Source organism: Peromyscus californicus, unplaced genomic scaffold, assembly GCF_007827085.1.
Source record: "Peromyscus californicus insignis strain IS unplaced genomic scaffold, ASM782708v3 Scaffold_4__1_contigs__length_199733344, whole genome shotgun sequence".
NCBI classification, from domain to species: Eukaryota; Metazoa; Chordata; class Mammalia; order Rodentia; family Cricetidae; genus Peromyscus; species Peromyscus californicus.
In genome coordinates this window covers 91850086-91867847 of record NW_026294562.1, presented here as the reverse complement: position 1 = coordinate 91867847, position 17762 = coordinate 91850086, and the positions used below count along the sequence as shown (strand labels likewise).

Below are 17762 nucleotides of genomic sequence, written 5' to 3'. Positions count from 1 at the left end.
TCTGGTAAGAAGTCAAAGCCAGCCCCCTGTGTGCTGTCTCTAGAACTTTAACTAGATAAGTACTTTAAAGAAAAATGCAGAATGTGCCTTCCCAGTGTAAAGACTACATGCAGCTCTGGATTGTAAAGGATGTATATTAAAATTATAGCCTACAACAAAATGCACATTTTGGAGAGAGAGAGGAAAGAAAAGATTAAATCAAATCTTTCTGACAATTGTCTTAAATCACACCTTCCTGGCTGCTGTTGAAATTATACGCCACATCACTTTGAGTTAAATCAAACCCGCCCTGGCAGGAAGATGGGCTGGTGTCACTCGGAGTCAGTGTGGAGGTCGAGATGAAAAGAAGACATGCAGCTCCCATGTGCCCACCTCCACAGCAGTAGGAAAGGAGGCTCACCAGATGGGCAGCCTGACTCCCCCACCAGCCAGGGGCTCAGCAGCCCAGAGCATCATCAACACCGACTGCCACCTGCTGCAATGCCAAGTGGCTTCTACCGGACAGAGGCATGGGCACACATCACGGCAACTTGCTGCCTGGCGGTGGTGGGTTGCACCCAGATGCCCCTGAGCCAGTCTCTTCCAACACAGTGTCACCAGTGTTATTTGGTCCCCCTCGAATGTTAACATGGCCATCTCAGGCTTGACAGACCTAGGATAACCTTAATGAGTTGCACCAAAATGGAGCTGAAATCCCATATTCTAGGTGTCGAAGCCAGAAAACACATTCATTCTTGATTGTTTTTCTGTGCAATACTCCAGGGAGGAAAGTGTGCAAATGAAGGGGAGAGATGCTGGGGAGATGACTCAGTCAGTAAAGTGTTTGCCACAAAAGCATGAGGCCCTGAGTTCAGATCCTCAGCACACAGATACAAAGCCAGGCATGGCAGCCTGTGTCTGGAGATCACCGACCAGCCAGCCTAGCCAGATCCGTGAGCTCCATGTTTAGTGAGAACCCATCCCTGAAACAAATAAGATGAGGTGTGGTTGAGAAAGACACTGAACATTGGCCTCCAGCCTCCACACGCACACACACAACGCATCACACACACACACACACACACACACACACACACACACACACACACACACACTGTGAATGTGTTCGCATTTTCCTCTCTTCCTCCTCCTCTCTCTCTCTCTCATGCCCTCACACACACAAAGGGAGGAGGGAGAAAAAGGAGGTAGGGAGATGGAATACAGAGCACACTTCCCCCATGCTTACCGCTAGTGAGCAGGGCCAGATGCTTTCCTGCACCTTGATCAGTATAGCAGCCTTTCAATGGCAAAGAAACTGTTACCTTTATCCACGCAGTTGAGAAAACTAAGACACGGGCAGTGCAGAGACTTGCCAAGGTCATTTGACCCACCAGAGGCATGGTGAATTTTCAGGCCCGCCGCTTGTGCTGATCTTGTCTGCCATGCTGAGGGACAGGGTTTCCTTCTTCAAAGTAAGTGTTGGTTTGAGTTACTGAGCTGCCCTCTCCGTGCCTTGCCTACTCCACTCCTCTAATCGCCTTGTTCTTCAAGTCCCACGTACTCTGTGAAGCCCAGGCAGATGACTTCTTCTTCTAGAGTACTGCACTTTACACACTCCTTATGGGGGTCAACTGCAAAAGATGTTTGGTCTTCTCAACTTGATAACATGCTTTTCAAAGAAAAGGACCCTGTAGGACAGATTCTGCCACTGCCCACCACAATTGGCATAGTGCCACGCCAGCAGAGGCAGACTCCTGCTTGTTAGGAAATAGCCGGAGAACAGTTCAGATTGATGCTTTCACCAGTGTGCCCCTTCACTTAGCCCGTCCAGTGGCTCCTAGTCCTAGGGCATTCCTTTCCCAGTGGTCTTTGGGGTTGCACAGCTAGCTCCCCACCCAGGCAGTCTGTCCTCATGCCCTCTTACCATCACCCTACTGTGGCATTCTGGCCACCCCATTGCTGTGCAAACATACCAAGCACATCCCTGCCACAGGGCCTTTTCACTGCTTTCTGTCTCCACTGAACCTGTTCCTCCCTTAGACATGCACATGGCTCACATCTCACCTTCTTCAAGAGCATGCTGAGAGGAGAGGTGGCCATTGGCCACCACATTTAATGGCAACATCTTCATATTGCACCAGTGCCATGTCCTCACCATTTCCTAGGTGCCTAATAAATGCTGTTGAACGAGAAAGGCCAGAATCTGAGCGTGTCCCCTAAAGAGGGCTGGGGTGCATACCAGGATATTACTGCACTTACCGCCAAATGCAGAATCACAGGAACTTGGGTGTACACCTGTGATTTCTCCCACCAAGCTGTGGCTGTTCATCTGTTCCCATTCCCAAACCCCAAAAAAGATGGTGGCTTTGAGGCCAGTCTCCCATGCCTGCTCTACATGGCATATGACTCTAAACAATGTAGTTCTTCCGTTCACTGGAAACTCTCTGGTAGGCCCAGCCATGCTTCCTAGCTCCTTTGTGGCCATCTAATGGTTTCCTGCCCTAAATCTAAAAGAACCCCAAAATAAAGTCATGGTTTAAATGAGTGCAGGACACTGTCTAGACTGAGTCCTCTCTCAAGAAAGAGAAACAAGTAGCCTGAGGGTCTGTCTCCCTCACCTCCAGAGGACTGAGTCTGGAGAACTCCTGACTAGTCCACACCTACATGTCCAAGAAAGGAGGCTGTCATTGGGTCACTCAGTAGCCCAGCTCAGAGCCTCAGCAGTCACAAGGACTCCCCCTCCCCTTCTGCCAAGTCATGTGCAGCCCTTTAGCCCAGAGAAAGTCATGATCCTCTTATCTCTTAATTAGCATCCTTGAAGCAAAGAGCAAGAGAGGCCCCTGGCCCCTTGTTGTGAGGCTTAATGGAGTCAGGGGTTCTCATCTTATATAGCTGATTGCCTTTGGACAAGTTAAGTATAACCATTGAGCCTTCATTTCCTCATCTGTAAAATGGTGCAATGACCCCCACAGACTTCCTTAGAGGTTCAAACAAGGTGGCAGTCAGTAAACATTTGATGTATAACAGGTGCTCAAAGACCCTCAAGTCCCTTCTCTCCCATGATTCTCCAGGAGTCCAGACCTGTTTTTATTGCCCTTCTTCATTGGTTCCATTCCAACTTTTGAGTCATTAGCCGGTCTTTTCTATTGACTTTCCATTGTGTTTCTCTTCTAATCTGAATCCCTGGGTTCTTCTAAGATAAAGGTCTGGCCCAGATGTACAGTTGAAAGTCTGACTCCTGTAAATTCTCCTCCACATCTCTGTGAGTGCGTGAGTGTGTGTGTGTGTGTGTGTGTGTGTGTGTGTGTGTGTGCATGTGTGTAGATCAGAGATCAACCTTGAATGTCACTCCTGAGGTGCTGTTCACCTTTCTTTTTCTCTGTGAGACAGGGTCTCTCACTGGTCTGGAACTCACTAAGGAGGCTACACTGACTGACCAGTGAGCCCCAGTCCCCATCTGTCTCCACCCAGCACTAGGATTACATGCACACACCACAACAACTGGCTTTCACATGGGCTCTAGTGAATGAACACATGTCCTCATGCTTGCAAGGTACTTTACTGACTGAGCTGTCTCCCGGCCTCTCCACACACTCTTTTAGAAACTAAAGTAAATCAAACTGGAGGAGCAGCTTATCATTAAAATGAAACATAGACACTGAAGATGCCAGAACGTTCAAAGACACTCCTCCAAGCCCAAGGACAGGCAGGCAAGTCTGAGGCAGCCTCCTGCTCCTCCCCCTCTTCCTGGCTTCCTCTTCCCCATCAGAGAAAGGCAGTGGTTAGTTAGACAAAGCCTGACCAGCAGCTGAAATCCTTTGAGGTAGGAACCACATAATCATCCAGCATCAGAGCTGCAATAAAGAGACACAAGACAACTCTACCTTGGAACGCCAACCACAGACCAGCTGAACGAATCTGTAAGAGGAGATCAAAAAGGATCTTCCATGTGGATAACAGAAAATGTCACTGAGCAAACAGGAGAGATCAGTTCAATAAAGAAATAGAGTCACACCTGCAAGTCTACAGTGAGATTTTTGCTTACATTAACTTCCCAGCACATAACTCACGAGGTTATTAATACAGACTCCTACTGTTTGGAGCAAATAAAGAGCTGTTGGTGTTTTGTGCCCAAACCACTTTATTAGGGCTTTCCTTTACTGCAATTGTCTCTCCCTTTCCAAATCCTGAGAGGCACAGACAGCTAAAAACAGAGCACCAAGGCAAAAAGAAAAACAAGGAGAGAGAGGCGGGCTGTGTGGGCAGGGAGATAGGGCTGGGGCTTCTGGGACCTTTGACATCGTCCTATAAATCCCAGACAAAGTCAGCATTTGAGAGCAGGGATGCAGGGTTATTGGAAAGGCTGGTTTTGCCCCGGTATTGGGAACACATCATTGAAGCCATTCACTTACGTTCACCCAGGGCTGGGAGTTTGCTTGGATTCAGTAAATCACCCTAGGACCCAGGATTGTGTCAACACACAGGAAAGCTCAGTACTCAAAAACAATACTCAGCAAGCATGTCCGGCACATCATAGTGGGCAGAAACTCATGGGTGGAACTTGGGTGAGTCTAGCTGCAGATGAAACATTGCTTTTCCTATAAAGATAAATTCCCTGGGGTCCCACAGATAGGGGACTCTTCACTCACACTTGCAAGGCTTCTCCCCCTCGTCCACCCCACTCACTTTAGGATTTGACACAAGGATAAAGCAAGCCACCTGTCTGCAAACTCTTGTCATTCTCTTACTTGACCCAAGGCCTCTGAGCTCACCCTCATAGTGTCTGCTAAAATGATCTTCTCTTCCTCTCTTTGAAATGTCCTTCTTATTTTGTAAAAACCATAAATCTTGGGGACAGCCACCCTTCTTGACTCTAACACCCATCAAGCTCTGTGACCTTGGACAAATTATTTTCATTAGGCCATTTTCAATTGCTATCACAGACAACATGAAGCTGGGTAATATATAAGAAAAAAGTTGGTTCTGAAAGTCCCAAGTCAGGTCTCATAGGTTTGGCCTCTGGGGGCTTTCAACTACCACACAAAATGGCCAGAAGATCACAGTAGGAGCACTTGTTGGAGGGAGAGAGCAGTCCTACAGGGGGACAGAAAGCAAGAGCATCTTGCTCACAGTTGAAAGTGTGTGTCTCTTGGGAACTAACTAGGTTCTAAATGAACTACAGGGCTCTCTTCCTAAGGTGATGCTGTCAGTGAAATAATCACCTCCCACCAGGCTCTGCTTCTCTAATGGCTGTCATCCCACCACTCTGAGGACCAAGATTCCAATGTCCAAATAGCTGGGAGACACTCAAGTCCTTTCAAAACCAGGGACTTTCTAGGGTTCAGGTTTATCACCTCTGAAATCACATCTCTCTGGGATATTGAGACCAAAGGAACCAGAACTCCTCCCCCAGAATTACTCTCCATTTAAATAAGGGTAGTAATGAAGTGATCCCACATGGACAATGCCTGCCCAGGATCTAACCCAGTATTCTCTTTCCAGTCAGTCTTCAATTCCATTTGAAGACTGTTGCCATTAAAATGAATCGAAGTTTTTCATTTCAAATCTCTTTTTAGGACTGGAGAGACAGCTCAGTTAGCAAAAATCCTGCTCTGAAATCACATGACCTGAATTCAGTCCCTAGAACTCATTAAAAGTGGCAAGGATGGAGGCGCATGCTGGTCATCTCTGTGCTGGAGAGGCAGAGAAAGGCTCCCCTGGAGCTCACTGCTCAGACAACTGACTTGGTGACTTCCAGGCTAGTGGGAGACTTTGTCTCAAAACAGAAGATATGCAGCACCTGAGCAATGACATCTGAGGTTGTTCTCTGGCCTCCACAAGTGTGCATACATGCATGTGCACTCACACACACTGGGGCAGGCACATGTATTTGTGCACACACATGTACAAAATTTATCTATAGCTTTCTCACTCTCTTATTCATTGGTCCACACAGTTTTTGTCCTGTTCTCCTAAACTCCCAGATGCCATCAGCATGGTGCATATTATCCCAATCTTCAAACCCTGTTTTGGCCAAGGTCTCTGAAATACCTTTCCCTGCCTATGGAATCTCAATGGGTATTAACTCGAAGTCTCCTGAGGACAGAGATGTTTGGACAAGTTAGGCATGGAAACTCAACTAAGCATCCAGGATGCTTAAGGTCCAGTCCTGCACAAGCCTTCTCAGAGTGAGCCACTTTGAGACTTGAACTTGGGACGTTGGTAGAATGAGAGCATTCATGTAAGAGCTGGTACCAACCTCTCTGGGCACTGTTTTCCACTGTCTTTGCCTGTCCTGGGGCGGAACAGTTCAGAACTTCTCTGGAGCTTCCCTTCATCATCCTTTGGTGAACTTTTGAAGGTCAGTGGCAATAAAACGTGGCCCAGTTAATTGTGCCTGCTGGCCTCCGTGTCACTTCAGCTGTGGCTTCATCCAGGAATGCTCTCAATATCTCACTGGAATTAGATGTCTAGTTGTTTCTACATGCACCTTTAAGGACAGTTTCATCCTCCAAAACCAAACTCACCACGCTGAAGCTGAGCATTGGGCAATGAAGGAGAACCTCATCTCCAAGCTGCACACACACTGCAGTGATTCAGCTCCCACTGAATCTTCAGCCATAACCGTGGAGCCAGAAAAGCCACAAAAACAAGAACATGCACATAACCAGGACTTCTTCCTCTGAAAGTTCCAGTTGGCTGCACTCAGCAGTGTCCATAGAGTGCACAGACCCACAGAGAAGGTTCCAGAACAGCTGTTGCTCACAGTCACTGCCACAGCATACCTGACTTGTGAACAGTTGTGAGGTAATTTGCTATTAACAATAACTTAAGTAGCAAAGCTTAGGAATGATTAACTTTAACTCCACAAATTAAAGAGATTTCAAGGTTAACACACTCCCCAGCATACTAATGTGCTTCACTGAGTGGGAAAGAAAAAGGTGGGGCGACCAAGAATGCACTGTCGGGACATGCCTAATCCTGGCACTGCCCTGGGGTGAGTGCCCTGCATGTGAAGGCATGTGTGCAAGGAAATAGGAATGTGGGGAATCCTTATGTGCAGCCTTGCATTGCAAGTTGTAGCTGCACATGACTCAAAGGCAAAGAGAGGTTTGAGAAGACAACATGTGTGTACTTTAGAACAATCAAGTCCCTGACAAATTGGAGATTAGCATAGAAAGATGGCCTGCCATTCACAGACTATGACAGCCACCTGCAGCCCCAGTTCTCTGCTTCTGGTTCTGTGTATCAGAGTCCCTGACATTTATAGACAACTAGGGTGACTGAGATGGTTCACCAGAAAAAGGTGCTTGCAGGAAAATCAGATGACCTGAGTTCAATCTCCAGGATCCACAGAGTGGAAGGAGAGAACCGATTCCTATAAATTGCTCTCTGACCTCCATGTGCACAGCACAGCATATGCATGCCCATAGCCCCATCTCTCCCCAAAGCCCACCTGGCTGCTCTCTGGCTCCATTTATCCCCCGTACTTAGTAGGGTATCTCCCCAAAGCCTTCAAATGGCATCCCTTCGGTGTGCTCGTCCAGAGGAAAGCAGGTCTCTCCAGACTCTTGGATAAAACCCAAGCAAAGAAAATAGGCAAGAGACCCTCCCACTCACAGCCACACAACAGCACCTCCAGCTTCTCAAACAAGTGAGGTCAGAATCCTGCAGAACAGCAACCGAGGTGCTCCTAGGGCTTGTGTGTGTGGATTTGAATCTCACAAACATATCGGAAAATCTAAGGAAACTTTAGTGGCTGGCGCTGACCTTTAAGGCCCTCACAAGCTGGACTGTGGCTTGCTTTTGATTCTAAATTCTCCTTGAGATCCGCCACCAAACTGCTTATCAAGGGCAAACAGCGCTTTATGTCAAGTGAGCGGGAAAGAATGTGGAATTCATTTATTTTGCAGCCTATACACTTCTGTCTAAAAAGGAAAAGTCCCTGGTCACAGGGAGAAGCTGTATTCTTTGGCAAGGTCCTTCTGCTCCATAAAGATGTGTTCCTGGGCTATTAACAAAAGCAATTAGGCTCGATCCTGAGTCCTGCTGTTGACACCCTCAAGGCTTCAGTGTTTGTTATGGGCAGAATTTTCAAACCAAAGCTCATTCCAAAAATTAGAGAGCTGTGCTGCTCCAACGACAACTTTCCCTCAAACAAGCTCCCCACAGACATTGCACTCTCCTGGTAACAAACCCTGCCAGTCAAGGAGCAAAGGGGGACACCCAAAAGCTACAGGGAGCAGATGAACGTCCACACTGAGGACATCTCCTGGTTCTCTGATACTCCCATCATCAACCCGATGGTGTGGCTCTGAGACACACTAAGATGCACACGGTTTGCCTGATAAGATTGAGAAAACAAAGCACACTCCACAACTCAACCTCCCACAGGTGGGATAAGGCTGACTCTGAGGAGAAAGATTATGAATTTAGAAATGAGTCACATAGGAAACTGGTCTCAGCTGTGTTCAGAAGGACAGATAGACGGTGGGAGACCCTTCCATGTCACCTTGGACTTGCTAATTCTCTCAAATGCTTCAGACTACCATCATCCCTCACAGAAACACAGCTGTAGGACTTCTCTTTGTCTCCCAAGTGCCTTTCAGGCTTCTCTTTAAGAAGTGGAACCACAGCCGGGCAGTGGTGGTGCACACCTTTAGTCCCAGCACTTGGAGGCAGAGGCAGGTGGGTCTCTGGGAGTTCGAGGCCAGCCTGGTCTACAGAGTGAGTTCCCGGACAGCCAGAGCTGTTACACAGAGAACCCTGTCTCAAAAGGAGAAAAAGAAATGGAGGAGGAGGAGGAAGAACCTTTAAGAACTGAACTAATTTACCAAACACTACATACAAACCATAAGGAAAAAGTGCTGTGGGGGATGCTGGGGTTTATTGGGGGTTGGTGATGATATTTGACCCTGTTACTATTAATAAGGCCTCAAATTAAACCTGGAAGTTTGCAGCTCCTGGAGACACAGTTGGAAGACCTCTGACCTAGGGTATATATTTAAAACAAAGATTAGGGGCTGGGTAAAATGAGGAGCTGAGTTCACATTGCAGTATCTATGCAAAAGCAGGGCATGGTGGTACACATATAATCCCAGTACAAGAGGTTCACTGGCCAGCCAATCTAGGCAAAACAGCGAAGTCCAGGTTCAATGAGAGACCCTGTCTCAAAACATGTAGTGAGTGATTAAGGAAGATTCTTGATGTGAACCTCCAGCTTCCCCTCACGTGCACAGGTGATCAAACCTGCATACCCGCATGCACATCACATACACCAAACAAAATAAATTCAAAAATAAAACCAAAATATATATGTAGTATGTATAATATAGTCATCATGGGTATCTTACCAATTTGTTAAGAAACCTATGAAAACGTGTAAAATACACAAACCATCAACACTGAGCCTCCAAGAGAAAAATTATTCCCACAAGTCAAAAACACACAGAGGGGTTCAGGGAGGGTATCAAGTTCTGCCATAACCAAAGGAGGACAAATAAAAGGACTCAACTGTCTTGACAGTAATTCCATTTGTCCAGAAAATGCTGAATGATAACACCAAATACCAGCTCTCCGTGACCCCAGCACAATACTGCATTGTCAGTGGCTGGGTGGAAAGTCTTTCCTTTTGAAAAATAATATTTCATAAAAAATGTTCATACTCTGTCACTGGTAATCTTACTTCTGCAAATACATTTTTGAGAATAATTCAAAGAGAAAAAAATAGGTGATGCAAAGACATTCGTTTTTTTCCCCTAAGTATATCCATTTCCTAACAAATGTCCAATATTAGAGAAAGTCAGAGGAAAACGCTACATTGGCAGCAGAATACTATGCAGTCATTTAAAGTATTGGGGGGCGTTTCCTTAAGCAATCCTCCACTCCACTCTGCAAATCTGCCTGCTTCCTCTTTCCTCTGTGAAACATTCCCTTAATGCTCTTGTCCCTGTGTGGGCTTCTCAATAGTAGGTTGCATCTCCCTCTAACTATGGAGTTACATGCTTTCCTCCTGTGCACTAGGTCTGTTCCCAAGCACAGGAATACTACTGGGACTTGTTGCTGCAACTGTTTAATTTAATTACATGCTGTGTAAACACGTGAAGGCTGCTCAAAAGAAGAGAGTGGTGCTCTCTAGAAAAATTAATGTCAATACTTGCGAAGACTTGAGACAAAGTGGTCACTTAAATAGTCAAATCAGAGGTCAGCAAAATCATTCCAAAACATCAGGCAAAAAAATACCATAAAATTATCAGGCTACTACATTGAGATTGCTTCCAAGTACCTTTCAGTCCCTAGGGGATTTTAAATAAAACGGGAGAAATCTGACTTTATCAACAGGATGGAATGATGCTGGGATGGGAGTGGTCTATGCACAGAGGACAGCAGAGCATTTAATAGCAGACCCACCCCAAGGGCAGCATTTTTACTGACAGCTTCAAAAGCTACTAATGGCTGTGCATTTGGAGTAGCAGTCAAAACATTGACTCTGTGTGTAATATTCTTCCCTCTTCCTCTGATGTTTGAGCTCATTGACTCGAAGTTCCATCCATGCTGATGGCAGGAATTCTATTGTCCTTAGAAAACAAGTGGGGACCAGGAGTGTCCCAGTTCCCCGGGGTCCCCAGTAACTCCACCCAGTTCCTGCCAGAGCAGCTGAGGCACCTCAGGTTGCGAAGAGATAAAGGTTGAAAGAACAAACCATGTAGCAAACAGAGAGAAAAATGCTTCTTTAAAAAGGGCCAAAGAAAGAAGAGGATACATATGTATCAACAGCACTGCCTCCTTACACGTGTAGCCAAGAGCACAAAGCCAAAAGGAGGGCTTATGATTACAAAATAGTTCCTGGGGAAGAATGGATCCTGGGAAGTCCCATACATTCTTAAATTGTCCCTTAAACATTGGCACACTCTTAACAGATTCAAAAAGATACTAACCAAAAAAAAAAAAAAAAGAAAAAAAGGAAAGCCATTTTTGTTTGCACTTGACATAAAAATCAAACATGAACCAGGACTGGGATGGCTCAGTTGATAGAGTGTTTGCCAAGCAGGGACAAAGCCTGAGTTTGATGCTCAGCACCACACAAACTGGGAATGGTGGCACACACCTGTAACCCCATCACTGGGGATGTAGAGGCAAGAGCATGCAAGGTCCTCTTTGCCACTTAGCAAGTTTCAGGCCAGCTACATAGTGTGTTTGGGGCTAGCCTGGACTATATGAGATACTGTCTCAAAAAGAAAAAGAGAAAGGGATGGGGAGAAGGAAGAGCAATTTCTCTTTCCAAGTTCTCTCACACTTGGGCTTCCTCTAACATCTGTCCATTTGACCATCTCAAACAAGGTGGAAGGTTCTGAGTTGGAGCCTGTACTAGGAACTACTTGGTGTTTTCAACCCAACAAGATACATATTTTAAAGTCTGAAGTTAACCACCCTGTCGTTTAACATCTACTTGGTTAAAAAAAAATAATGTTCAAAAAATATAATTTACATTCTCAAGAGATTCTCACACACCATCTAATTAAATCATTCAATCAGAAAACAAATTAAAATGAAATATCACTTCGGTCCCCAAGAGGAAAATCAACTTTTCAGTCATGACTAGAACAGACCTCTAGGGTGCCGCTCCAAAGCCTCTTCTAATTGCAAGTCCTCAGAACATCCTGCCGAACACTCAGTGACATTTGCAACTTCCTGGACAACTTTCCTTCCAAAGAGAAGAGGCGCCTGGGCGATGCTCTGAAGCAAAGCTTGTCCTTCGGAAACTGGCAGTGCCCCTACTCATGACTAACTAGGATGCTGGGCATCAGTTCAGGGCAGTCACTCATCTATCCAGACTGTCTGTCTCTCTTCCACCTGCCAGGAACTACCAAAGAGTCATCAAACATTCGTTAAGGGAATGTGACCTCTGCCTTCTTTGGGAAACCAACCAAAACCCAGATCTGCCCTAGTATAGCAATGGAAAGCATCTTCATGTAGAGACACTCCTGACCCCACCATCCCTCCAAGATCCTCAGATGGCTGTTCACTAGGATACATCCATTCCCACCGCTGTCAACCAATACCAGGACAGCACTCTTCCACCGTGAGCCTCTGGCCATCTTAGCAAACAGTATATTATACAGTTAAGAACACAGACTGACACCTTCTTAGCTTACAGAACTAACAACCAAAATAAACACTAAAAAGAACCTGGATGTAGTGGCACCCATCTGTGATGCCTGCTGAGATGGAAGGGTCTTAAGTTCAAAGCCAACCTTACATGACTACATGTTAAGACCTCTTCTCACATCGAAACAAAACTGAGACCCTGAAGCCACTATCTGAGTTCAAATCTCTGAGCTACTGTGTAACCAAGTGTGACCCTGGACCTGTGGGTCAAACAACCTCTCCAGACCTCCGTTTCCACATCTGTAAGATGGAGCTAATACCACCAACCTCACAAGACTCTAAGGGTAAGTCAGCTTACACAAAGCTCTGAGAACAAGGCACAGCACATAACAGAACTAGAGTTCTGGGCTATTCTAGTTATCAGCTCTCCACCCCCAACCTGCACCCCCATCCTCAGCTCTGTGATGTACCAAGGATTATTCCGAAGGCTCTCCTGATGCAAAACTTAGACAGCGGGTCTATGGAAACAACCCACATCCTTAAGGGCAGGAATGATCTCACAGACTTTACAGGTCTTGCCTTTGAGCCCTAAATCCAAGCACAGGGACTGCTCTGGAACCCTGGAGGGAGTTGTCATCATCACCACACTACCACAGCACAAGCAACCAGCTAGCCTGCTCCGCCATCTGTCTGCTTCATGTCTAGCCTTTCACAAGTCACTCCCCCACCCACTGTGAGTAGTGGCTTTGGTCTTGTGATTTCCTACTTCCCAAAGGACACCTGGACCAATACACAGTCTATAGAGGCTTCTTTTTTTAAAAAAAAACAAACAAAAAAAATCTCCCCTAGTTTATCAGGTAAACATTGAGAGGTTCTAAGGTTTCCTGGTAAAAAATTACAAGTGTTTTTTTTTTTTTCATCTTCCAGAATGGTTTTCATGTGGAGCCTTGTGAATCATGTGATATGGTCCACATTCAACATGATAGGGGTCTGCTCAGTGCTGAGCTCATGGTTTCATGAAATCCTTGAAATTATTTCTGAAGCAGCCCTTTGCTCACTTCTTCCCTAACTAGATAGAAAAGAACAGAAGAATCATTTTGAACACATACACATAGAGAACATGTGAATGAAAATCTCTCAGAATATGTGTACAAATTGGAAATGTCAGAGCAAGGCACAGCCTTGAGTCTATCTCCCAGAACATACCAAGGCTGTATTTCTATTGCTGACTAATGTCGATTCTGACCCAAGGGACAGAAACCACCAAGTAAGAAATGGCAGCAACAGGCGTTATGGCACAGACAGTCTGGTCTGTCAGTTCAGTGCTTGGGTGAGGCTGAGGCAGGTCTGAAGTAAGAGCAGTCAAAGACCCCTCTTCTAGGGGGCCTCAAATCAAGTGCTTGCTTTTGTCAGTTAGAAAGCACAACCAAGGGGGGGGGGGTCACCTTTCTGCCCTCACCTGAACCTGGTGAAGCCTTCCCAGGGAAGGAGCCAATCTGGCCATGTGGGAGGTACACCAGATCAAAAGTAGTCCCTACCTTGGTAAACAAGAGAACCTGCAGCTCAGATGCTGCCAGAGTCTACCAGATACCCAGGGGCCTGCAGGGTTTACAGGTAATCCAGCTAGACCAGGCCAGCAGTTAAGAAGCCCTCTTATCCAGGAAAGCAGGGGACACCTGAAGAGGACAGGGAGAATCCAGATTGCTAGCCTCAGTGAGCACACCTTACTCCAGGTGCCCTGAGCTCCATCACTTCCCTTTGGCACTCATACTACCTGGGTCACATCGGGAGAGTCCTTTATATCCCACTTCCTCTTTGAACCTAGTCTAGAGACACCCACCCATTACAGCCTTGGATTTCAAACCCACTTCCTGTGGATCTGTCTACTCTGCCATGACAGATTCCTGGGCAGGGAGTGTAGCTGCCTTACAAATTGGCCTTCACTGGGACCCAGAAGGCTCTGAAGGAAAGGCGCAGACTCGGTGTGTTTTCTAGGGCCCCAAACAGAAGCACCACCTCAGTGGACTAAGCTTCTTCCTGGGTTTGACACCTGCTGGTAGGGAAGGGTCCTGGACCTGCAGGTGTACTGTAGCTAAGGACAGTTTTCCACTGAAGATGCCCCCTGCAGTCCCAGCACTACTGGGGCTGAAGCTGAGGTTGGGGCCGATACTGGAGCAATGTAATCTTTCTAGTCTGGATTTGTCGTGGAGCTTGCTGCTTCTTTAAGCTCACAGTTAGGGTCATGCAGGGCATCTTTCCCGTCCCTTAGAGCGGCCAAATGAGCTCTTTTGCCCTTGTACTCTCTCTTGCATACACAAACATTCACAGTCAGACACACTCCCGGACTAGTGTATGATCCCGCGATCCCGGGAAGAAGCAGATGGAGTCAAACGCACATTTGGACACGTGTGTAGCATGTCCCCATACCGACAGCAAGCTGCACACACACACACACACACACACACACACACACACACACACACACACACACACACACACACACGTGCTTATGCGTACACACGTGTGCCCAAGGAAGACTCGCAAGGCTTCAGACACAGAAGATCCAGGACACCAGTGATTGCAGTCCCTCCAACCACGCAGTTGCCACCCCAAAGCCCTCCCTGCAGTCACTGGCCTGATACGCATTGGCCTCAATACATCCCACAAGCAGAGCACTAGGCACTCCCTGGCCGTGCGCGTGGCTCAAGTTTCCCAGGGCGCGGGTACCTTGGATGTGTTGTTTGATGACATTCTCCAAGTGGTCCAGCCGCTCGATAATTTTCAGGGTGTCCCCTTTATCTTCCTCAAGCTTCTTGTCGGGAGCTGGCTCCTGCCCCCGCACATACACGCTGGCGATGTAGTTGGTAACCCAGCCCACGTACAGCAGGCAGATGATGTTGGTCATACCGCTCAGGATCACGCAAGTGGACACCAAAGTTTTGGTCTTCCTGGTACACACCATTCTGGGGTCCCTCCTCCATATAGAGCTCCCGGGGCCCCTCCTTGCTGCGCGCCCCAAACTCCCCCGCGCTCACACCCCTTGGTACGCCTGGGGCCTCTGGTGCGCCAGCACCCAAGTCTTGAGTCTCTCCAAAGGCGGGTCCCCTGACAGTGCGAGCCGCGGTGCCCAAGTTTGCAGCTCCCGCCGCTGGCCACCCTGAGAAAGAGCTCCACAAAGGAAACGAGGTGGGTTTGTTTGTTGTTGGTGGTGTTTTTTTTTTTCCCCCAAATTCAAAATCCCCTAGTCTTTCCCTAGGCAGTCAGGGGTGGCCGGCAGTGGCGCGATGCGACCTGCAGTTCTGGGAAACTTTGTCACTGCCAGGGCCCGCTGCAGCGCTGCTTCCCATCTCCAGCGCCCGCTGCCTGGGAGATGCCACCAGCCCGCGTCGCTCGCTGCTCAGGAGAACCGAAGCTGTGGCAGCGACCCAAGGAGCGAAGCAGCACGGCCCGGCCCCCTCCGAGCGACAAGCGCCGCCACCAATCGCGCTCCGGCTCTGGAGAGGGGCCGGGGCTGGGCGGCTGCGGACCAACGAGTAGGGGCCAGGGGGCGGAGCCCCGCCCGGCGCCCCACCTGCTGGCCACCAGCTTTCGTCCCGGACGCGCCCGAGCTTCCCGGCTCTCAGACCACCCGGACCCGGCTCCTGCAGGCCACCAACTGCCAGTCCCCGGCCCAGGTCCGCAGACTCCGCCCCTAGGGGAATTCCGGCTATCTTGCGAGCAAAGGATCCCAAGCTTGGGGGGTGGGAGGGGAATATGATGTTCGTGTCCCCTCACCTGCCTCAGCTGAGGGCATTCCGCTGCTTTCCCACCTAAAAACTGAGTCCTTACCCCCCCCCCCGTCGTTTGTTGTTGTTGTTGTTCTTTTGTTTGTTTATTTATTTATCTATTTATTTATTTTGATAATCGAGACGCAGACCATAGAAGTGGCCAAGCCTTATAATATCCACTCCTGATTCGCTTGCGCCTCCACCCTGCCCCTGCCTTCTGCTGGTCTCCAGGGTGTCACCAAACGCCTCCTGGAAATCTCTAGGAGAGGCACTAGTGAACTGTGAAAATGTCTCTAAGGCATAGTTGCTCCAAGATTGTTTAAGTCTGTGCAGTTCCCATGACGTGGTCGTGTCCTACAAGCCTTTACTGTTTATGGAGCCCACCATACCCCACGTACAGGGAAACCTTATATGTAGTGATGGGGCAGGAGGGAGGATGCCATTCTCCATGACCTGTAGAGTTCCCACACATACAGTCCTCATGGCTATGCGGAGGGCAGCAGAGCTTTGCTGGAGAGGATGGGAACTCACAGCAGAGGGCCCACTATGTTTCCTAGGAGAGCAAGTGCTCCTTCATTTCATCCCATCTTAAAACGCTCACTTCTCAGAATTCTTTAAACAAAGTCTTTCTATAACAGACTTCCTTACCTTCTCTCCAAGTTGTGTTTTCTGGCCGGGAAAGAAGTTTGAAGATGAGGCAACCCTGTGGGCCAGCACTCCAATGAGCCACGGTGATATACCAGGCAGCTCACTTACCAGACTTCTGAATTCAACGACCTTGTCCTAGAAAAGAGGAAGCCCCAAACCAGACATGTTATGTCCCTTTAATACTACAGACAAAAGGTCCCCAAAGATACTGAGAAAGAGGAAAACCTCCAAGGCTTGGAGAGGAGATCTCTCCTCCCCAGCTGGAAAACAGGCTGGGACTGGAGTAGGGAAAGGAGACTGGTGTGAATATATGGGGCACATTCAGTTTCTAAAAGTACCATCTGCTGGCTACACGGACAAGGGAGAAAAACATCTCTCCTTCTCCATTCACAGAAGAAGGGTTCTCCATTCACAGCCCTAAAGGCTGCCTGTGGGCTGCCTGGAGCACAGCTGGTGGCTAAAAGGTAATCCTGGGTTCAACAGGAGTCCTGGAAGTTCAGCTCTCACAAGACCTTCCTAAAGTGCCACCAAAATACACCTGGAGGAGACGAACCCCATTTGGCATGTTCTTATTGGCAAAGCTCCAAGACAAAGAGGTAGAGGGACATTTCAGGAAAGAGACGATGTGGAATGTATGACTTTGTGCCAGTTGATGCTCTAAGATAGGGTGACTACAAAGAGTGTGAAAAAAAGGACAATCAAACAACCACCACCACCAAAAACCTGGAAGAAAATGTAGAATGGACTCCTGTCTCTAAAAAGCTGCCAGTACCCACTGAGCCTCTGGTTTCAATCCTTGCTCCGCTATGTATTATTACATGAGATTGAGCAAGATTCAAAACACCAACAGGACTGTTTCCCTCACATATCAAATATAACAATACCTTCTTGCTTATGAGTATAAAATGAAAGAACATACCACAGAGCTTAGGACAGAACACACAGTGGGTACCAAGGCTCATGTGGGCATCCTTCCAGGATGTGGTTCTTCCTTTCCCAGGTCCAAGAACACCACCTTGCTGTTTAGCAGACCTTCCTTTTTCTACTGACCACTATCAGTTCTTCTCTCCTACTGGAAGCTATAGGATCTAAGGCTGTGGGCAGCAAGGAAGGGGTTTATCCCTTAGCTAACTAAGTTCCACCTCATTGGCTTTCTACTTATAATGTCTGTCTTCACCATCAGCAGCTCAGCGATCATCACAGGTTGATAGGATTTTCCAGAAGGGGGCCTCATTTCCTGCAGGCCTTATTACCCCATGA

At 47.7% G+C, this 17762-nt stretch overlaps 1 protein-coding gene across 2 annotated transcripts in view; it reads right to left on the bottom strand.

Moving 5' to 3' along the window:
* Galnt18 (polypeptide N-acetylgalactosaminyltransferase 18) overlaps positions 1-15452 on the bottom strand; it is a 322350-nt gene extending 306898 nt beyond the window's left edge. For both annotated transcript variants that reach the window (XM_052713837.1, XM_052713838.1), the window contains exon 1: positions 14815-15452. In XM_052713837.1, coding sequence (XP_052569797.1) covers positions 14815-15049 — 235 coding nt within the window. In that variant the 5' untranslated portion in view covers positions 15050-15452. The remainder of the gene's footprint in view (positions 1-14814) is intronic.
* Between the last annotated feature and the right edge of the window lie 2310 nt (positions 15453-17762).